At 37.5% G+C, this 24,422-nt stretch overlaps 1 protein-coding gene across 2 annotated transcripts in view; it reads right to left on the minus strand.

Moving 5' to 3' along the window:
* LOC148627963 (uncharacterized) overlaps window positions 1-24,422 on the minus strand; it is a 159,958-nt gene that overhangs the window by 23,679 nt on the left and 111,857 nt on the right. For both annotated transcript variants that reach the window (XM_088582245.1, XM_088582253.1), the window contains 18 exons: window positions 18,170-24,394; window positions 17,055-17,188; window positions 15,688-15,838; window positions 14,892-15,169; window positions 12,859-14,467; window positions 12,053-12,514; window positions 11,477-11,767; window positions 10,300-10,441; window positions 9,049-9,710; window positions 8,782-8,888; window positions 7,267-7,435; window positions 6,652-6,822; window positions 3,756-5,498; window positions 3,078-3,254; window positions 1,648-1,896; window positions 987-1,310; window positions 650-763; window positions 1-286 (listed from right to left, as the gene is read on the minus strand). In XM_088582245.1, coding sequence (XP_088438371.1) covers window positions 1-286; window positions 650-763; window positions 987-1,310; window positions 1,648-1,896; window positions 3,078-3,254; window positions 3,756-5,498; window positions 6,652-6,822; window positions 7,267-7,435; window positions 8,782-8,888; window positions 9,049-9,710; window positions 10,300-10,441; window positions 11,477-11,767; window positions 12,053-12,514; window positions 12,859-14,467; window positions 14,892-15,169; window positions 15,688-15,838; window positions 17,055-17,188; window positions 18,170-24,394 — 13,294 coding nt within the window. The remainder of the gene's footprint in view (window positions 287-649; window positions 764-986; window positions 1,311-1,647; window positions 1,897-3,077; window positions 3,255-3,755; window positions 5,499-6,651; window positions 6,823-7,266; window positions 7,436-8,781; window positions 8,889-9,048; window positions 9,711-10,299; window positions 10,442-11,476; window positions 11,768-12,052; window positions 12,515-12,858; window positions 14,468-14,891; window positions 15,170-15,687; window positions 15,839-17,054; window positions 17,189-18,169; window positions 24,395-24,422) is intronic.

Below are 24,422 nucleotides of genomic sequence, written 5' to 3' on the forward strand. Positions count from 1 at the left end.
TTGGCTGAGAGAGCATATCCTGTCCATCCTGAAGTGAACTTGGTGGGAGGGTATACTGAAGAACTAGACTGTGACACATAGTTCTCATAGGATGATGTAAGGTAAACATTGTGATCATTGGTGTTGTTGTACCCAAACCAAGCAGTATAGTTTCCATCAGATTCCTCAGTATAGCAGCGGAAAACTGGTTTAATGGGCTCTGTTTCACCAGTTCCGTCATTCTTGTCAGCATATTCACCTTGTCCGTTAGTACAGGGGATGGTACAATGTCCAGGTCCAACAAAGTCTACAATCAAATGATTTATTTTTTATCACCTAAGAAAATAAACATAAATTAACTAAAAAAAAAAAACTGAAAATGTCACAGCAAAGATTTCTGCAGGTAGTGGTCAAGTTTGAACTAATTCAACCTCAATGAACAAATGATCTTTTTCATTAATTTTCTCCTTAGCAATGTCAAGCATATCATAATAAAACATCTACTTATGGATCAATAAACAATGACAACATTTTGGAGATTGTATATTTCTCATTACAGATTTCAATAGTGAAAGAAAATGGTGTTGACAAAAAAAGCAGGATTTTATTAAAAGAAAACAATGTTGAAAAAAAGGGTTTTATTACTACATTGGCAAATGTAAAAACTTACCTGGTGTACAGACAGTACAAGAAGGAAGATCCCACCCTGACACACACTCATCGCAGGCACTACCAGTCCAGTGTCCATTTATATCATCATCATGGCACTGACATACATCTCCACCTGTAATCAAAGTTAATTTGGTCATTCAAAAATTTCACTAACATATATATTTTTTTTAAATTTTGTATTCATTTGGAAAGATTCAATGCCTTCTTCTACCTATATTTACATCAAAACTGTCTATAATTTTAATATGGTGTAAGTTTACTTATAAATAATATTGAAATGACAATAAGTAACTTTTCATTGTTTCCAAGACCATATAGAAAACTGATTATCATACCTAATTCTGTTGGATCTCCATGTATACAAAGCACACTACAAGTAGTATTATATCCAATGTAACCTGTTTCACATCTTTCACAACTAGTTCCCTCAAAGTGTGGTAGACAGTTATCACAGGCCATTCCACCAAATCCATGATCACAAAGACAGGCTGGGGCACTAGCTCCAGTGGCAAGGAGACACTGGCCATTTCCACTACATTTTGGAGTACCCGGGCAAATGAAATCTGAGCAGTCGTCACCATCAAATCCTCCATTACATACACATACTGAAGCATTGCCCTTCCTTACACACAGCCCATACGTACTACAGTCTGGTTCTCCTGCAAAAAAAAAATATGATTAACAGTGACTTTTCTTTGGTGGACAAGTTAACTAAGTTCGATAATGTTATTTGTAGGTGCACTAAAATTGCTAACCAATTCACATCAAAACCTTAATTCTTACCAAATGAATTTCTGACAGAAGCACAATTGCAGACAACTAAATATTATTGTGAGACTTCCCACTTCAGAATGTGTTACTTAAACAACTTTCTAGCAAAGTTAATATGTTAATCAATTAAAACTCTAATATGTATTCCTATAGAACAATAATATAATTAAAATATAAACAACACTCAGATCACATTCATATTTTTTTGAAATCATTAAATCCTACCTGGACAGTCTAGAAGTTCACAGTTATCTCCCTTGAAGCCTGGTTCACAGATACATGTCTCATTTGTACATTGTCCTTGGTTGGAACACAGAGTTTGACAGCCAGAATCGGAGTAACATGGATCACACAGGCAGTTGGAGGAGAAAGGAGGATACTCTATACCATGGACACAGTCATAGTTACATGAGGGTCCCATAGAGTCAGTACAGTTAACACATGTGGGGTTACCATTCAGTAAGATACATTCTCCTGAAAAAAGTTAAAAAATGGCTGAGAATGGCTTATTATTTTACTAGATTAAAAAGTACACTACTACGCATAAACTAAATGATTCTTTAAAAAAATTAAGTGCAGTTCACAATGTTGTGGGTGGGAATCAATTTTCATGTTATATAAGTATTAAAATATAGAGGTCACACAGTATGCTATATGATGCTTTCATTCGAGTATCTTAAGGAAGATTTGGTTTCAAATTTTATTCATAGTTCATTAAACTGACCCAAAAACAAAACAAAAATTTTTACCAAAGAACTATAGTGCCTTTTTAGTGTTCATTTCTAGCATATTTTTCTCTCTTTTTAAAGCATTGAAAACTAATTCTATCATGTTTACATTTTATCATTATAGGATTAAACAGCTATTTTGGGTTGTTCATGCATGTATGAATGGATCTCAGAGTTTCCAATCTCAATGAACAGCCGAAGGCAGTTCATGTCATGTTTGGGAGTGGAGAGATCCATTCATACATGCATGAACAACCAAAAATAGATGTTTAATCCTTATAATTCTATCCCAACATTTGGGATTTTTTTTTTTGGAAATGTGTTAAATCAGTAAATGTACTTATTAAATCTAGTTCAGGGACATTAATTTTAAGGTGAATTTACTGGTACAAGCAGTTAGATTTTAAGTTTCTTTCCCGAAGCTAAAAATTACTCTCTGTAAACAAACTTGACTGGTAAAATCAATGTGGATGTAATAAACTATTCTTACAGCTATGTTATGCTGTGTATATAGTTCATTGCAAAACTCTTTCGAACTACATGGCCGCCATATTGGTTTCACGTTGAAAGGCGTTCATGCATCTATGAATGATCTGGCCAAGTTCATGCAAGTATGAACTTTCTGGCAAAGACATTCTCGACCCATCAAAAATGTCTATAAGCATGATGAATCTCATGATTAGAATTAATTTAAATCGGAGCTAAATGTTGAATGTACAAATCCCTCAGTTCATTTATTTCCCTTTTGAGACTTCAAACAGTAATCATATGCACATCTACATACTGGTATGATGCACAACCTTCCTATGACAAATTCATTCATTTTAAAATAATTTGACCAATGAACAAAAGATAATTGTAGTAAAGGGCCCCTCTTACAAGTCATGGTATAATTGACAGTTATCTGCTGAATTAGTATATTTTTACCTTTGTTACTACAGTCAGGTTCTCCAGGACAGTCCGGTAGTTCACATCCATCACCCTGCCAGCCATAGAAACAGTCACATTTCTGATCAGCAAGAATGCAGGTTCCCTGTCCACTACAACTTCCTTTCTCTGGATGGTCTGGGTCACCAGGACAACCTCTCTCACTACAATCATCTCCTGAAACAATGAAAGAAAATTAAAAAATCAAAATATTGACTTCAGTCACTGTGTAAAAATCATGATCTTTTCCTAATCTGACTATACTTGCGAAAAAAAAAAATAAAAGGTAACATTATGTGCAGGTTGTAATTTTTCGTGATTTAATTTTGGCAATATTTGCATTAAATCATCCATTTTTAGAACTTAATCATAACATTTTGTATTCACAAAAAAACAAACAAAAAAAACCAAAAAACAAACAAAAAACAAAACAAAACACTAAAACCTCTCATTTTGCTTATACTGTACCATCCTAATGCTGCAATGGATTGTTTCAGTTAGTTCAATCATGAATTATTTAAGGGTTTGTAAATACTCTGAAAGACCCATATTTTGCTGGCCATGTAATGTGATTTTTATTGCTGTTCTCTCGAACCACAAAATAAAAAAAGACTAAAACAAATCTTTATCACATTTCTACATTCAATGACTTTGACAAATTTAATGAAGATGACTTACCCCACCATGCTACATCACAAACACATGTATTGTTATCACAACTTCCATGTCCACCACACAGAGAGTCACATCCAGTTCCTGAATAACATGAATCACACTGACAGGTAAAGTCTGGCTGTGGAGTACCAAACACACAAGGGAGTTCACAGGAATACCCCGTCCAGTTACCATTACATTCACATGTTGGGTAGACTGTGGCAGCACTGCAGTTTCCCCGATTGTTACAGTCTGGATCACCAGGACAGTCAGGAATGCTACAGTCATCACCAAACCATCCTGGGTTGCAGAAACATTCTTTGGTCACAACATTACAAGATCCATGTCCAGTACAAAGGGATCCAACTCCAAGGCATAGATGGTCTTCACATCTATCTCCCCAGTGACCTGGTTCACAAATACATGTGTTGTTGTCACATGTGCCAAAGCCACTACAGATGATATCACAGGAGTCACCTGAAGCACATGTGCTGTCACAGACACAGATTCCACTATCCATAGGCTCCTGGATGCCATTACAAACTTCATTACAGGATTCTCCCATCCAACCCTTCTCACAGCTGGTACATCTTGGTCTTGCTAGCGATACATTGCAGTATCCCCTGAAGTTACAATTATCAAGACAGTCAGATTGCTCACATCCATCACCCTTCCAACCTTCATAGCAGATACATTTACCCTGAGCACACTGACCATTGCCACTGCAATCAGTTCCATACCCAGGACATCCAGGTTGTTCACAGTAGTCACCCCGACCTCCATTGAATCCACAGTCACAGACATCACTAGTACAGTTGCCAGTTCCAGAACATTCTAGTTGACAAGTGTAGTCATTGTAGCAAGCATCACATTCACAAGTTCCATTGTTTACTGAGCCATGTTCACAGAAATACTGACACATATAGCCAAAATATGAAGAGTGACACCTACAAGTTGGTTCATCATCCTCCACCAGACAACTTCCATGACCATTACAGTCTGATGGACATTTAGGAACATGACAACCATTTCCTTCCCATCCTTCTTGACAGATGCACTGTCCTTTGGCAGCAATACAACTACCATGACCTGAACAATCTTCATTGTAACCAGGGCAACCACTTTTCTCACACCAGTCACCACGGTAACCATTGAAACCACAGTCACAAGTGTTGTTTTGGCAAGTACCATGACTGTTGCAGAGGGCATCACATTCTACACCACTGTAGCAAGGGTCACACATACAGTTCCAGTTACCATCAAGACTTCTCATGCCAATGCCATGAATACATCTGTATTCACAGGAATCACCAATGTAGGGGTACTGACAATCCACACATCTGGGATTTCCTCCTTCAGGTCCAATAGCACATGTAGCATTGACACCATTGCAGTCTGGAGTTCCAGGGCAGTCAGGGATGTCACATGCTATACCTGTCCAGTAGAGGTCACACTCACAAGTTTCTGTTGCAAGATTACAAGTTCCATGACCAGCACACCTCTCTGGCCATCCTGGACAGCTGGGTTCATCACATCTCTCGCCCTCATATGTTCCATAATAGTTACAATCACACTTCCCATCAGCATTACATAATCCATGACCATTACATTCAAGATGACAGCTTATTCCTGTGAAGCATGGAGGATCACAGATACAGAATCCATCAACATTAGTGCCATTCATACAGGCAATCTGACAATATTCTCCTGACCAGTCATCATTACAGTCACATTTGCCACCATCAGTACAATTACCATGGTCAGGGCCTGGAAAAATGTTAAACAATAAATCTCTGAGTAATGGCTAAGCGTTAAAAACAGTACATCCCTGTCCCTTTTTCCTTTGATGCAGGGGTATAAAAAGTATGATAGAAAAAAGGACAGATATGGTGAAATGCAGCAAATACACATGCATATAACCTAAGTACAAAATAGTAAATACTTTCTGAGATCACCAAAAGGCCTTCAACAAGTATAAACACACCTTTAAGTAAGCCCTGAAGGACACTGAGAACAAAATAAATAAAATCCATGGTGACAGAACAATGACAAATTCTTCAAAATCAGAAGTACATGACACTTTTTCCTTTTTATAGTTGATTTACATGGAACTAAAATTCTCATTTGTGTTGTAAATTTCTTGAACCAGTTTATATAGTAAACTCTGAACTGATTTCATGCAGGTTAAATCTGATAACTGTTGAGGTCTATATCTTATTGTTCATGTAACAATAAACAGGTTTTAGGTTTCTTTTTAATTTATTTTCACATTGAGATAATTGAATCATTTGTGAGCAGCCTTTTCCAAAGCAAGACTGATGATATATTTGAACCACAGGCTTACTGTCATATAACAATAAGTAGTTTAAAAAATTCTAGTTAGGTTACAAATTACATAAGTATGAACTTATGACAACATATACTGCTGGAAAATGGCTAAGTTTAAAAATCAAAATTAAATGTTAGTGAGATTTGTCCATAATAAGAAGGGCACATCTTCAATTTAATTATACAAGAATTGTGCAAAGTTTAAATAATATTGGTTTAATACTTCTTGAGTAAAAGACAACACTAAGTAGGTACCCCCGCTTTCAATCATGATATAAAGAAAATAAACAAAGTCCTGGGTAAACAGGAATTTGTCAAATTTTTCCCAAAATGAATCCCACCATATGGCATACCTACAGGGAGAATGTGTTGAAATTTCAAGCTGCTGTGATGAGTAGTTACTGGAAAAATTGTGACAAAAAAAAATGTTACCCATGGAAAGAGACAATGGTAAAACAGCATACCACCTCTCCTTTGGAGCAGGTATATTAAAAGGAGTTTTCCTCTCTTATTCATACACTAAACAACAGTAACACAGCCAACTGAACATTTGCCATCAGCATATTTCATATCCAAACTCAACTCAACTCACCACTACATTCAGGAGTACCAGGACAACTTGGGGTTCCACAATCATCTCCTTTCCATCCAGGTTCACAAGTACACAATCCCAGGGCAGAGTTACAGCTACCATGTCCATTACATGCCCCATCTTCTCCAGGACATCCTGATTCTTGACATTTATCTCCCACCCAGCTGTTTCCTGTAAATAGAAAGAGAAAATATTGGCTATGTTACAACCTGGAGAGAAGTGTTCATTTCACTTGTCTGAAGTGGGCCAATTTCAGGTAATTAACATCTTTTGTAAGAATTGATCATTCGAAGAAACAAGATAAGAATAAAACCTTTTACTTATTTTTTTCACTTTCTGCTCTCTAAGTAATAAAAAATTAAAAAAAAAAGATAAAATTTGCCTATTGGTAAATAATCAATGCAGGGGGAATAACTCTGTCCAAAACACATTTTTCTAATAGTCTATCTTAAAGTTGTCCTGACTTTATGTAAATTTCAAACAGTGGTCTGTTTAAACTGGGAGGACTGCACTGAGTTGAAAAAAAATAATATATACAAGTGCACTCTATATGTAAAAATATTATTTTTATTAAAATTTTACTACATTTAATAACAATTTTACTTTAATACTCACCAGGCTCTGTGGTGAAGCAGTCACAAGTTTCGTTGACACAAAGTCCATGGTCAGAACACTCCAGTTCACATCCTGCTCCAGTGAAACATGGATTACAGTGACAGAAATCATTGGCAGAGTTTACGTAACCATGGACACAAGGCTTGCTACAATCCTCGCTGTACCATCCCTATCATTAATAAAATTTTAAATGCAATTCTTGAGAACAAATATGTCGGCAAAGGGGTATAAGTGAAAAAACCAGTAAAGAGGTTCCAAGTCAACCACCAGATGATGCTACAAAATGCAATTCTTGAGAACAGATATAATGACAAAGGGGTATTAGTGAAAAAAACCAGTTAAGAGGTTCCAAGTCAACCATCATATGATGCCATATTAAGCCAATATCCAACATGTTACACTAATGTATTACAAGTATTTTTAATATTCTTGCTTATCATCATTTTAAGGGGAATCAAAGATGATTAATAGGATAATTTATTGGAAAAAGTGAATAACTAAAATATTAACATGAGTGACAAAGAATGCCTAGATTTAACAAGTGTGCAGAACTTGTTTCGTGCACAAGTTCAATCCTCAAGCATTCTTGGCAAGAGTGATAATATTTCAGTTATTCACGACAACCAATTGATTATCCTATTTATTAAATATATTTTCTTCATAATTTATTGATATTTTCAATATGAATTTTACATTCTACCATTGGCCTATTGATATCAAAGTTGTGACATTTTTTCGGGAGAAAGTGCGAGAGTGAAATTACTGAATTTATTTCACACTGTGAATTATTGAAATTTATTATACAGATAGGAGTGTTTAATCAAATGTTCCCAGTGAAAAAATTTCGCTAATTCACACTGTGAAATAAATTCGGTAATTTCACTCTCAGACTTCCTCTTGCCAAAACTTTGAAATCAATCCACCGTTCACAAAATTTGAAATTTATGTTGAAAACAGCAACAAATAATCGGGAAATCTAAAAAATAAATAAGAAAATCAAGAACAAGTTCCACACACTCGTTAAATCTATGTGTTCTTCGGCATTCATGATCATATTATAGTTATTCACTCATGCCAAGAATGCAGTAAGATCTAACTTGTGCGCGGAACAAGTTCTGCACACTTGTTAAATCTATGCAATCTTCGGCACTCGTGATCATATTTTGGTTATTCACTCCTTCCAATTAATTATCTTATTATTATTACACTAGGAACATTCCGTAAAACACTGCTATCTATATAGTGATATTTTAGATAGGATTGTTTAAGTGATCATTTTCAGCTTCTACACTTGTTACTTCAAGCTCTATTCTTCACTTGGTTTTTCTTCTTGATTTTATTGTTCCCATCTGTCCAAAAATGACTAAAATCTAGTCAAATTATATTATATGTTGTTCATTATTGTGTTTAGTACCAAGTAATTTTCCAATAAAGTGGATACTGTTTATTAACTTCTATTATTAAACCCTATTAATTATCAATGCCTTCCCCATCTAGCAATTGATGCATACTTACAGGTTTACAGTCACATACTGGTATGTCTCTCCCTGTACCATTACAGATACCATTACCCACACATCCACCAGGGCAGTCTGGTATGTCACAGGCATCTCCTGTCCAACCTGCAAAAACACATCAAATCAAATTTGTGGTTTATCAAGCCTTTGAAAACCACGAAAAAATTATATCCCACCAACAATGACACTTTCACACTATGTGTTTTAGAATGTGATGAATATTTCACTTAAATTAGATATTTTCAGTAGCTTAGTACAATCTTACCTGGTATACATGTACATTGTTGTAGAGCAGTATTGCAGGTTCCATGTTGAGAGCAATCCTCTGTATCTCCTGGGCAACTCTGGACCTCACATTTAGATCCTCGCCAGGCTACATCACAAACACATGCATCATTAACACACTTCCCATGTCCATTACACTGTGCATTACAGCCAAGACCATTGTAACATGGGTGACATTGGCACTGTCCACTGTTAGGAGGTACCTGTGTACCATTCACACAAAGGTCATCACAAGCAGGTCCCATCCATCCAGGGATACAGTCCAGACAGATTGGGGGATCATGGGTAGAATTACAGGTTCCCCTGTTGTTGCAGTTCGGTTCACCAGGACAGTCAGGGATTTCACATCCTGAACCAGTCCATCCAGGGAAGCAGTCACAGTTGTGAGTGACAGAGTTACAGATTCCATGTTTGCTGCAGCTTTCCCCGATACCAGGACAACCAGGAGTGTCACATAGGTCTCCCCACCAGTTGACGTCACATTTACATTTCCCTCCAACAATTTTACCATGGTCAGAACATTCCGAGTCACAGTTGATTCCAGCCCAGCCAGGATGACATGTACAGTTGTTGACACCTGGGATGGTATCGCCATTAACACATGGTTCTTCACAGGCATGTCCATACCAGTCAGAATTACACCTTTAAAAATATAGTGTATGTATTAAATAAAGCTTGGTTTATAGACACTCATCAGCAATATAAGAAGAAAAAATAGATAGGTCAGTATGCTTGTTTTTGAGATATAAGCATTTAAAATAGATTTCTCTATGTTTTTAGTACTGATTTTGTCTTAGTAGGTTTGATCTATTAAAAACACTGAAGAACAAGGATTTCATAAAAACTTCCCAAATAACATTTCAAGGGATGTTTAATAAAATTATGAAAAGAAAAGTGGGGGTTGCTAGGCAAAAAATATTAATGCTATACAATGGATAAAACCAGAGGAGTCCAAAAATGACCAGCAAAAATCCTTAATATCAATATACATTTCTACAATGAATAATCACACACTTGTTCTACAAACTGTTCATATGACCAAATGATTAACGTAATTCATTTTTGAATTGAATAAAATGGAGCAGAATTTCAAAGACTAAAGCCACAATTTCAAACATGCAGTAATTTTAATTTTACATTTAATTTTGCAATAAACTTACACTGCTGTTTACAACTTAAATAAAATAATTTTCTTCAAAATACTTCAAAGAGTGATCATTAAAAATATTACCTGCAGACAGGTGGGTCTTCACCATCATCACACATACCATGATCATTACAGTCTGGGGTTCCAGCACAATCAGGATACTCACATCCAATCCCGGTCCACCCAGGTCTACATGTACATGTATGAGTAGCACTCTCACAACCACCTAGAAAAAGAACAAAGGTACTTAAAAAAGACTACCCATCGTAGTTCTATAATCTGGGTATAGGCTACAGAATAATACATTAATTAAATTTGACCACTTGAAAAAAAAAAAAAAAACCTTCGTCACTAACTGTAGACTTTCCTAATTTTGCTTTGATCATTTACCTATTAAGTACAGCCCTACCTTAAAACTAGGCAGAAGCATGTAATTAGTGATTCAGGCATTTCTTAATATGATGAATAACCCCCATGCCTGGTTTTTAGACAGAACCATACTTAAAATGTTATTGAAATTGTAATAATCAACAATTTTTTGCATGATTTAGAACTCTAACAAATAGGCTTCTGGAACAGGGTTATGTTGCTACAAGATTGAAATCATCACTACATAAGTTTTATGGTCGTCATCATGAACTTGTGGATCGTTATAGTGTATCCATCTGCACCATGAAAACTGATTTATTCAATGGATCATAGTTTTCCTTTCCTCGTTTGTCTACCCTGGACTTTTTATGAGCAACTCGGTGGGTGTTTCTAGAAAAGCAGAGGACGCTTACCCTACCAGTGCACCTGGTCCATGCTCCCATGAAGTCCGAGTTGCTCATTTACTTTTGTTACTTTGTATGTATGATTTTAGTTACTTTATGTTCTTTGTTGTATATGTCTGTTTTCCATGTCTGGTCTTTGTCCCTGAATTACATTCTTTTGAATACCACTATAACCTTGGTTTCCTTGATTACTCTCTTACTCATTAAATCTTAGAACTATCATTAAATTCCAATATTATTGAGGAATAACAGTTTATTTATTTTTTTAATATTCTCAATGCTCATATTGCACTTGAAAATAATCCTGTACCACTTGATATAGGTGATCTCCTCATTGACAAAAAAGTAATTACAGTCATTCATAAATAAAATAGATTTCCATATCAATAAAATTGATGGTGACCTTTTGTCCTAATTTTTTTTCAGGATGTATTTTTCGGTCTTATTTTTATTTAGTACTAAACATTATTATTGAAATCATATTATACCTCTGTCAGAACAGTCTAGATTGAAGAGACCTGGACAACCTGGTATATCACATAGATCTCCCTTCCATCCTGTTACATAGTCGCATTTACATTTTCCACTTTCAATTTTACCATGCTCAGAACATTCAGAGTTACAGCCAAGTCCAGCAAAACCTGGATCACATTCACAGAGTCCAGAGTTGATAGGTGTCTCTGTTCCATTAACACAAGGGTCGTTACAGGCAGGTCCCATCCAATTACCTGTACAGTTTTGACAAAGTGGTGGGTCAAAGTTCCATTCATCACAAACCCCTAAAGTAAAGAAATATATCTATCGATTATTGTATAAATTTAAATATGAAAAAACGAAGTAAAAATGTGTAGCCAAAATTTCTGGTATGAGGGCCAATAAGAACGAGCGAATGATTTAATGTTACAGATTTTTAGATTTTCACACAAACATTTCAACTATTAGCAAGTAGATTTTTTTGTTTTTAACCCTTTTAATGCCACATTTTTTCCACCGGTTAGCGATGTATTCGTTTTGAATTCTTCATATATATTTTATCCATTGCAAACAATACTAATGCTACAAACCTCTATCATGACAGTTTGGTTCACCAGGACAGTCAGCAACATGGCATGCCACACCCATCCAACCAGCAAAGCACTCGCACGTCATTTCTTCACTGTTACAATCACCATGGCCACTACACTCAATGTCGGTTGTAGGGTGACGAGGACATCCTGGCACTTCACAGTAAGTACCACTCCATCCCACCAAAGGATCACAGAAACACTTGTAGGCACTGTCACAAACACCATTTCCTGAACATTGAATGTTACATCCATCTCCATGGTAACAAGTCGTATTACATACACATTGTGTATTGTTTGCATTTGGGGCTCCATGAATACATGGGTCATTACATGCTGGTCCATACCAGCCAACATCACAGTTCATGCATTTTGGTGGAGAATATGCTGGATCGCAGTAACCTTGGTCATGACAGTTGGGTTCTCCTGGACAATCTGGGTCACCACATCCAGTCAGTTCATCTTAAATAACAATAATCAACTTTTTAGTGATGTTTGAAGACTTTCAAACATGTTCAAAATGAAATAAACAAAATTAGAGATTTCATTTTCTTTCAAGTTTTTAATGCCAATTACATTATATTTTTTGTACAATTGCTTACTTTGTCTTTTCAACAATCCTTTTTCAATCAAGTATCATTTTGTAGACATAAATCATGCTTTAAAATCTCTTCTTTAATTATTCTTTACCTGCATCATGTATCAATTCATTTTCCCATTGGTAGCAACAACCACAAAAAATCCCTTGGGTAAAATAACAATATCTTTTGATATAATTTGATATGCTTTCTAACTTTAGGATTTACCTGCCCATCCAGGTTCACAGTAACATTTCCCACTACCAGCCATACAGATACCATGGCCTGAACACTCATCAGATGTTTTAGATGGGCATCCAGGACGGGTACATTTATCTTCCTGCCAATTATCTGTACAGGTGCATGTCCCAAGGGAGTTACAATTACCATGATCATTACATTCGGATTCACAGAACCTTCCAAGATGGCAGTCATCACATTGACATTCACCTCCTACACATTGACCTTGACCATTGCATGTCTTTGAACAGTCATCTCCATGGTAACAGGGGTCACAAATACAGGTGCCTATAGATGTACAAGTCCCATGTCCGGAACAGGTTGTGTTGGCATGACATTGGCTGTCACATCTATGACCGACATAGTTACTATCACACTGACATGTGCCCCAGTGAGAACATGTGCCATGGCCAGAACAGGTTGTAGTTGGATCACAATAATATTGACAATCACTGCCAACAAAACCAGAATTACATGTGCATGATCCTGATAAGAAAGTTCCACGACCATTGCAAAGGTTGGCACTAGCTTCACATAATGTACCGCTACTTCCATCTGTTGCTGGACTTATTCCATTTCCTCCAGATACAGACCGTTGGAATTTCAGAACCTTATGTGTATAGTTACCAGTGAAAGTCCTAATCCTACCCCCACCACCACCAGCGCTGTAATGACTACCACAACAGCCACCTAAATAACAAGAACATGCACATTCTGTTCCAGCACCATCACCTCCATCTGCATTTAAAATTCCCCATCCTTCAATAATTTCACTGTCCATCCACACAGAACCACCACTTCCTGCTCCTCCTGCTCCAGACCCTATACCTTTCATGTGAACCTGACCTTCCAAAAACATAGCATTTGAAGATACAACTCTGAGTGCTGAACCTCCTGAGCCTGCATTACCATGACTACAACTACCTCCACCACTCCCAGCAGTCCATGGAAGACATTTGTCATCATAAGTTGAGGAACTTCCAGTACAATAAGAGCCACTGCTGCATGAATTGTATCCATTTCCACCATGGCCTCCATGAGCAGCTCCACCCCCTGCATCATTACTGCATGTATTACCTGCACCTGGTCCAGTTGCCTTTTCATACCCTTTTCCATCTCCAGTTATTATTCCAGCTTTTTCAACATCCATAATCCAGCTAACCAGAGACCCTGAATATGTAACCTCCACTGTACTGCTGTGCTGAACATGGAAATATTGAGTAAAAACATCAAGTCCTTCACTGGTAGTGTAATCATCATCAATCAGCTGAATTTTTCCTTGATTCAGCACTGTCATGGTAGACAGATGGTATTTGCCGGGCAAAGGTGTGCCGATGTTGCCCATTGCAGAACCAGAATAATATAAGGCTGTTGTTCCTCTTGTGTACAAATGCTCCAGACCATACACATCTCCTTTAATGGTCATCACTTGTTCAACATAGCTAGTAGGTGGGAAAATGACCTTTGACCCTTCTACTGTGTAAATGTTAGATCCTAGCCCATCACGAAGGCGATTATCGGCAATGTATAATGTGATACCATTACTAATGTAGAGCAGACCATTGGCTTCATGAATGTGGTCATAGTATATTGGAGTCTGTAAATACAAAAACTAAACATCATCAAGTTATGAAATGGAAAATATGTTGTAAAACTAGCACGTAATTAAATGATATTAATACGTCATGGCTAGCTGAACTAGAAAAAATGAAAAAAGCCCACTTTTATATACCCCCTCAACACCCCAGTTACATTATGGTAAAAATATATTAAAACAAAGCTGTGAAATGTTGATTCAATCTGAAATTAAATTCAACAATATGGCATATTTAAGTTTCTGTCAAAATATCAAGTGACTGTGATCACTACTTATAGAAAAAATTGTAAAGAAAAAGTTGTGGAGGGACAAAAGATAATTAGACAATTAGATGGACAGATAACAGTAATCACTAGATACATTTTGTCTAACCTACCACAAAACTAAACGTTACCTATCAAGAATAACTTGTTTTTGTTTTTACCTGTGTTGGAGCTGCACATGCCCTGTTGTTCAGGTGTATATTGTCAAGGTATACATTGTCTATATTTGTTCTGAATGAACATGTGTTGATGCTGCCTCTGTTCAGGTTGTCTATCCATAGCTCTCGCCATTCATCATCTCCTACGGTTGATTGAACATATACAGTGCCAGGACCACCAGGGTATGAGCCTCCCCCACCCGTCGCTATGACGTTTCCATTGAATAACATGTATTCTGATAGGTAGATTGATATTCTGCCTCCTGATCCTGCACCGTTCGCTGAAAAGTCAAATATCGTACATTTCAGCATAATATAGTTGAAACTTAAAATGAGGGTCTGCCACAAGTAATGATAACTTAGATGACCTTCTCCCCCAAAACTTATTTATGATGTTATGCTAAGGATAACTTCACTCAATATATTCAATAAAATCTTTTTGTAGTGAAATAATGGGATGGTTAAAAAATTAATCAAAGTTGAATTCTATTGATTTTTTTTTAATACAGATCACTATATAACTAACCATCTAATTCTACTCTCCAGTTTTCAAACCTCTTTTATTTACATATTGGTTCTATAATCCTGAAAGGGGCATACTTTATATTTACAATATTTGGATATTTGATAAAAAGTTTATTCTAAGGTGAACTTGTTTATAACTAGCAATAACAAAGACATTAGTATTTACAGTACTTCATTTAGTTAATAAAATATCATAACATCAAATAATTTTTTTTTTTTTGGAAACAGTGAATATATTGACAAAAAAAGTAAAAACATTTGATCTCCTCCTTACATGAATGGCTTATGCCTCCATTAGCTGATGCTGTTCCATAACCTTTAAGATTTCCCAAGGTCATCATAATACTACCACCACTACCAGAACCACCATGGTAGGATGTCCCACTCAATCCTGTAGTTTTTATTGTACCATCAAGGCGTAATTCCTGTAATGTACAAATATATATCTTACAAAATACTATTTGGTCTCAGTCTTGTATTCTTTGCCCCATAGGCTTCTATAGTATACCTTAAATTTTCATGATTTTTAAAAAAATAGAGAAGGAGTTTCAATCTAACTCTTGACTATTTTTTCCAATTAAGGAAATGTCAAAAATAATTTTTAGGTCCATTTTAGAAAAAAAAGGGACAAACTTTGGTACACCAGGACAGGTCAAACTAAAAATAGACTTTTTTCTACTTTCACTTTTATTTTGAGTTCATAAAGTAGACCCCTTTTCTGAAGCATTATTTTTCATGAAAATACTGTTTCTTCTCAAAAACATTTTTTTTGTGTCATAGATTGATATTTACCCTGTACTTGTGATGACAAATGATAGTCATTTGGCAAGAAACAAAAACAGGAAAAGGCAAAAAAGAGGCACGCTATATTTTTTAGCTGCATGTTTTGACGTACACCCGCTCAGGAATATGTAATACAAGACTGATACCATTTAAGTTAGTAGACCTAGGGTAAGGGACACAACTCTTACAAATCATTGGAACGTTTGTATTTACCATTTTATACCAATCTAATGTAAGCATCAAAGTAGCCCGGACTGGTTTCATTCTGCTTCAAAAGGGAAACTTGAAAGGCTTTGATGAAATTGTATATGATACAAACATTATAACTGATTTGAAGAGTTATGTCCCTTATGCCAGGTATACCTTCTTAATTATCAAAATAACAAGGGTTAAGGAGGTAGACCTAGGGTAAGGGAAACAACTCATAAAAATCACTGGAACGTTTGTATTCAGCATTTTACATCAATCTTATGTAAGCATCTAATTAACTTGGATTCATTTTATTCTGCTTCAAATGAAAGCTTGAGAGGCTTAGGTGAAATTGTGTATGATGCAAACATATCACTGATTTCATGAGTTATGTCCCTTATCCTAGGTCTACCTCCTTAAAATAAAATTAAAATTAGAACACGTTAGTAAAAATGAATATAATATGGTCATTTCAAAACCAGATAAATGTTGGTGTTATCTTATCATTTACAAGGTAGGTAATAATTTTTAGCATAGTTCTCAGTAATATACTGAATAAAAGCATTTGTTTCTACATCTTGCTTCAGTGATTTTTTTTTAATCTTAATTGATAATTCATCAAAAAACAGCTTGGAGAAATGCAATGGCCAAACCATAAACCATAATCACCTCTGCAACGTTGATTGTAACATGACTGCCACCAGAGCCACCATACGATCCCCCACCTCCACTGCCTGGTTCTGTAGCCGACATAACACTGCCGTACTGACTTCCTGCTGTAGCACTGTCATGCCCATGGCCCCCTGTATGGTCAACAAAAACTGACAGTAGGTCAAGTGTTTCCCAAATATGCATGTTACAATTCAACTAAAACGTTATGCTGGTCATTTCCATGTGGACAACTTTTTTCCATTATGCTATGTGTAACTTCACCAATTTTTGTTGTCCTGTTGCATTATATTCTATGTTTTGTCCCTTTGTTTGACTCATATTAATTCTGATATTTCTAGCCACAATAGTTCTAAGTCATCTCATTAAGTAGGGTATAATTGAATTTATTTAGATCAGTCATGTGATCAGTTGCAGTATATATTTTTTTGCATGGCTTTGCAGTATCTGTAGATTTTAAATCTGTCTTAGTGAAACATATTATATAGTAAGCTTCCTTAGAATGATTTTTTTTCTACAGAAATGTATTGAATTAATATTTCATTTTTATATCAAAAGAAATAAATACAAATTGATTTCATTTACCTTATCCAAAATACAATCCCCAATTTATGCAGTAAGTTAACATGGGAGAGCAACTAAAATTGCTAAAAAGCTATGCCTCATCTATATGAAGCCACACACCAAATTTAAAATCAATCAATTTGGAACCAAGATTTTTGTGATGAAAAATTTCTCTATCATTCCATACAGTGAAAAATGGCTAAGACCCAGGAAACAGGATGTTGATATTGGTGAGCAACATATGCCCCATCTATATGAAGCCACACTCCAAATGTGAAACCAATCCATCCATTGGGATCCGAGATAATTGAGATGAAAATTTTACGGGACAGACAGAATGAAGGACAGACGAGGTAATTCCAATATACCACCTACTTGTTAAATAGGGTTATAACATGCCTTAAACAGACATTATATGTAGTCCCATCATACAATAAAAAATATATTGTGAACCTTTGTAAACCAAATACCTGTCTTGACTAAACAAATCCATCAGTTCAAAAGGGTTGGTTTCGACAAGTTTTTATTGGATCAAAATAATTAGAACATACCTGCACTGCCATGTCCTGCTCCTGAAGCCCAGTCTGTTGAGTCACTACCTGTTCCTTGACCTTGACCTTTAGGATATCCATGTCCATCTCCTTGTACAGTTCCACCGTATTCAACAGTCATCCTAGTTGAATTCAACTTGACCTTTAAACTGTTAGTTTCCACAGTGCCACCATTTTTCACAGTAAATTTTCCTCCTGTTATGGTAGGGAAGAGAGGATCCATGGTAACCGTGATTAGACCTTTGTTATTAACAGTAATAGTTCCTATGGTTACAACCCCTGGAGTATAAGGATGTACTGATTTGTCTGTATACCACATGACCAATGATCTCAATTCACCTGTGTGAGCATGCTCAGAGAGAATAAGTTCTGCATTTCTCTCTATATAGATATTTTCTACTCCAACAAGTCTACCACTAAGAATGAACTTTTCAGTGGTAAGAATAAATTCAGTTGGTAATACAAGTTCTCCACCCACATCAACATGGAGACCACATGGAGCATCAAGGTAGGTGTGGGTTGATTCAACAAAGTTAACAATGACTTGTTGTCTGGACTGCACTCTGACCATTCCCTTTTTGTTCCCAGTAAGCTCATGAATCAAAACTGTCACATTATCTACACCATGTGGATGGTAGAAATGAATATATGAGTAGCCCTCTACTTGAACTTCATTGAATTCATAATAAATACTATTGTTTTCCATCACCATGGCTGGATTTATGGTGTTCAATGCTCCATTGTCCACAAGTAGTTTAGAATGTTCTGGTTCAATCATTGTCCTGTTGAGTCTGGGGTTGTATTTCAGTTCTCTGTACTGTGGTCCTCTCTGTGACTCATACTTGTAGATAGTACCTGGACCTCCAACTGATGACCCTGTACCACCATGTGATAGATACCTGCCTCCATACAAATTGAAAAATCCAACGTGTAATGCAATACGGCCTCCACTACCTCCACCTCCTGAGCCAAAACCTTTCCCACCATTTACATTGATAGTTCCATGACCAGAAATGTTGTATGCTGTGATGAATATGCTCCCTCCACTACCGCCACCAGCAGAAGAGCTGGTAGCACTTGAACCCCCTGAACTGATCTCACCATCAATGTGGATATTTCTACCAACCATCATTTTGAGGAAACCTCCACCTGATCCACTGTTAGATCCAGCTCCTCCACTGCCAAGGTCCATAGGTGAAAACACAGATCCATATGGGTGAGAGTCATCAGACCCTCCTCCAACACCTCCATAACTACCGCCAGCATAGCCACTACCTACTCCTGGCCCTGTACTTGGGCCATGGCCTCTACCATCAAGGTTCAATTCTCCCTCTGGTTCAATGTCAAAGGCCCCTAGATCCATGTAACCATGATTCATAAGTACTGTTCCTTGGTATTTTACCTCCATAAAGGATGCTGTAATAGTGAAATCTGTCAAAATTTTTCTGAACTCTAAAGTTCCAAGTTTCTTGATGTTGATGGTTGGTAGTGAGAAATTGCCTTCCTCTGAGACCAAAACATATGTTCCATTATCAAGTAGTGCAGTTTGAGAGGTTGATGATACACTGACAACAGTGCCATCCTCAATGTAGAAATGGTGGACCCCTGTCATCAATCCATCTATTGTCGTATTGATGCCCTGCATGTGAACTTCTGTTGGGAACACAATTTCACTTCCATAGTCAATAATGTAGCTCACTGGTGCCTCAGTGACATTTCTGATAGATTCAACATATTCAACAATCACTTTTTGGTGACTTCTTAGATGCAGCTGTCCTGTACGATCACCAATAAACCTATGGATAATGATTTGAACAGGTTTATTAGGATGGTAAATTATTACTCTTGCAAATCCTGCTATTTCAACCTCATCAAATTCATAGTCAGTTGTTTCATTTACCATAATTACTGTTGGGACAGAGACCAAGTTACCATCATTGTCAATGTGAAGATAACGGTGATCAACTTGAAGGTAGGTATTATTTGTACCTTTCATGTACTTCAGTATTCTGTACTCTAAAGGTCTGAAGTTGTTTTCGACAAAAGTAGTTCCAGCTGCTCCACCATGTGTCAGTTCTGCTGCACTGCCACCATCACCACCATGGTTGGTGAACTTTCCTCCATAGCTGTACCTGTATCTACAGTGAACACCAATTCTGCCTCCTGAACCCCCTCCACCTGTTGAACCAGAACCATCTCCTCCTCTAACATTGATTTCCCCATGTCCTGTAAAGTTTGTGGTAAACATGTTGATACTTCCACCACTACCACCACCACTGTTGCCAGATTGCCCATTATTGCCTTGTAGAGCAAGTAAACCATTCAGTTCCATCCTTTGACTGATATTCCATAGAAGCAGCCCACCTCCATTGCCACCTACTCCACTCCCATTACCTCCACCACTGCCAAATATTGCAGGGTCATACACTGAATTGTAAGGTTCTGTTGGTAAGGATGGATTGGACCCTCCACCATAACCACCATGGCTAGCACCATAACCTTGGCTACTTATAGTTCTCCCTGCACCTAATCCTTCCTCTGGCTTATGTCCATGACCGTTCAGATGTAAAATTCCCTGACTCTCAATCCAAGCATAAGATGAATCTATGATGGCATCATTCATATACAGGTTGGCACCATACTTTACCCTAGTTTCACTGTTCCAAATGTGCATAGCTTTGGTGATTTTCAAAAAGCCAATAGTTCCTCCATTCTTAACTGTAAATGTGTCCCAAGCAAAGTTTCCTTCCTCTTTCACATTGTAGTATGTGCCATTTTCAACCAGTGCAGTGTATGCAGTTGAGTGGAATTCAATGTCTGTGGCATCTTCAACAAATAAATTGGCCACACCAGTTATCAAACCAGCAAATGTACTATCTGCTCCATGCAAGTGGGTTTCTGCAGGCAAGTAAATCTCACCACCAGCTCTCAAATCAAAACCACAAGGTGCTTCAGTTTTGTTGAATATAGCCTCTGTGATTTCAACAACCACATGTTGATCATTCTGAATTATTAGTACTCCAGTCTTGTCACCGATGAATCTTAGAATATCCACATCAACTCTGGTAGCATTGCTAGGATGGTAAATTTTAAGTCTAGTACTTCCTGTGAGCTCTGTTTCATTAAACACATAGTTGTATTTGTAATTCTCCATAATCAATGTTTCTGCTGGACTATACTTCCCACGGTTGTCAGTATGCAAGTATTTATGATCAACATCAAAATAGGTCATGTTGTAAACTGAATTATATTTTTTCTTTCTGTAAGAAAGTGGTCGAGTATTCTCCTGTATGAATGTTGTTCCTGAAGCACCTACTTTAGCAGACTCGAATGTCCCACCACCATTTCCACCATAGTTATGGTATGTTCCTCCAAATGAATATCTCCATTCACAGTGAACACCAACTCTACCCCCAGAACCACCATAGCCATCACCAACACCATTACCACCAGCAACGTAGATGTCCCCATGTCCTGACATGTTAAGGGCAGTTATCAACAAACTACCTCCACTACCCCCACCAGCATGGCTTGACTGACCATCACCACCATTCAAAGTCAAGATTCCATTCAGTTCAAGAAGATCTCCAATTTCCCACACCAAGAATCCCCCTCCAGTCCCACCTGTACCCCCACCATTACCTCCACCACTGCCTGTGTACTCCATTGTGGGATAGGCTGTGCCATTTCCAGGTTTAAAGACAGAATTGTAGGGAACTCCACCAAAATCTGGGGATGGCCCACCACCCCAACCCCCATGACCTGCTCCACAACCTTTCCCTGAAACTGTCCAACCAGCACCACGACCGCTTTCAGCTGGATTACCAACAGCATCAAGGTTGAACTCTCCTTCAGCTTCCACACTACCATAGCTAGACCTAATAAGGGCAAGGTTCATCAAAAGAAGCCCTTCATACTTGACATAGAATTTTGCAACTGTTATTGACAATGGATTAGCAATTTGTCTAAAGTTAGCTCTTGAATTTCTCATCACTTTCAAAATGGCCCACTCAAAATTTCCTTCTGTAGTCATTCTGTATCTTGTACCATTGGTAAGGAGAGCAGTATGGCCAGTAGAGAAGAATAAAACATCTGCACCTCCACGGATCAACAACTCTTCAATGCCTGTGATCAGACCGGCAAACCAATTTCTTCGACCAACCAGGTTTACAATTTCTGGGAACTGAACTTCAGACTTGGCATCAATTTTGAAACTGACAGGAGCATAAGTTTCATTTGAAACAGATTCGACTACTTCAACATAAAGGATTTGTTTCTGCCTTACATGTATCAATCCAGTCAAGTCACCCTGCATTTCATGGACAATAACTTCAACACCTTCACCAGACGGTGGGTAGTCAAAGATTAGATTAGCATGGCCTCGAAGATCCATTTCATCAAAAGCATAATTAGTGGTAGCCCCTTCATTAACACTTGAATACAGCCAAGGTTCTCCATGATTAACATAAAGATGTTTGTCAGTATGGTTGTTGTCAATCAAAATTCTACGATGATTACCAACCCTAATGGTCTCATTCAGTACTTTGTCATATTTGATATCCTCATAGTCTGGTCCCCTGTTTGTTTCTTCAATATACACAGTACCAGCAGCACCTGACTCCATTCCTCCTGATCCATGACCACCATAAGCATTCAAAAGGCCAGCAAATCTTCTGTCAAAGTGAATGAGAATGCCAATTCTACCTCCACTACCTCCTCCTCCCTTTCCTGTGCTTGATCCATTTCCTCCACTACAATCAACATGACCATATCCAGTGAAGTTTAGAGTCTCAATAACAATAGCACCACCGCTGCCACCACCAGCATTCAGACCTTGCCCATTCTCTCCCTGCATGGTTACCTCACCATCAATCCACAGATGAGTTCCGACCCTCCATACAAGATAACCTCCACCTCTGCCTCCTCTCCCTTTACCATTACCACCACCACTTCCTTCATGTTTAGGTACATAGACAGAATCATAGGGAATGCCACCAGTGTTTGGTTTGGGAGCTCCACCATGTCCACCATGGGCTGCTCCATAACCCAATGATCCCTCTGTTGTTCCGTTTCCAGGTCCTGTTTCAGATCCATATCCCATGTAGTCTAGGTACAGAAAACCTTCACTTTCTACTACACCCTCTGCTGAGAAGATGGTACCATCAGTCATATAAACTCTGCCCTGGAACATAATATGGAACTTGATCAGCTGCAACACTAAATTTGCCTCTGTTTCTGTAAACCTAGCAACAGATCCTCTCTGGACTGTGAATATAGTCAGGCTGATGTTGCCTGGTTTTGTCATGTGTATGTATGATCCATTTTCTCTCAGTGCTGTTTGAGAAGTAGAATAAAATTCTACATCAGCACCCTCAGCAATGGTAAGATTTTGTACATTTGTCATTAGACCATGGAGTTCACTTCTGGTTCCTAGCATAATGACTGTGGATGGTAGGACAATTTCTGTTCCTTTCTCAACTTTATAGCTTACTGGAGCTACTGTATACCCTGTTGTAGATTCTTTGTATTCTACATGAATGACTTGTCCTTCCAATATATGCATCAGCCCAGTCCTATCTCCACTGAATTTATGTACCACAAGTTCTGATGATGATCCATATATCTGTAGCACAGCATGGTTGTTAGCCTCTAACTCATCAAACTCAAAGTCATGACTTCCATCATCAGTCATTATAATGGTTGGAGCTTTGTGATTTCTGTTGTCATTGTCAATGTACAACTTGACAAAACCATCTTTGTAAACTAGGCCTTCTGTTGTATTAACAAGTTCCTTTGCATTTAGACCTTGACTGTTGGAGTCGGTAAAATAGATAGTTCCTGCTGCACCATTTTTGTCATCATCAGTTCTTCCTGAACCACCATGGCCACCATAAGTCTCATATTTTCCAGTATACTCTCTGAACCATGAAACGTGAGCAGCTATCCTGCCTCCACCTCCACCATGTCCAAGGTTGTGCCCATAGCCACCTTCTGTGGTTGCTAGACCATGTCCAGAGAAGTTTACAGCCACAATGTGAATGCTCCCACCGCTGCCACCACCACTGTTGTCATTTGTGGCATTGTTACCCAGACTCATCAGAATTCCATCCAGGTGAAGGTATCTAGCTACATCTATGTCAATAACACCTCCTCCTTGGCCTCCTGAGTTACCACCTCCTTTACTGCCAGGATGTACAGGTTTCTTGTAGGATCCATAGCAACTGCCTGTATAAACAGAAAAGCAAAATTTTGC

Source organism: Perna viridis, chromosome 1, assembly GCF_037379345.1.
Source record: "Perna viridis isolate PV_CMFRI_1.1 ecotype Kerala chromosome 1, ASM3737934v1, whole genome shotgun sequence".
In the NCBI taxonomy this organism is placed as follows: domain Eukaryota; kingdom Metazoa; phylum Mollusca; class Bivalvia; order Mytilida; family Mytilidae; genus Perna; species Perna viridis.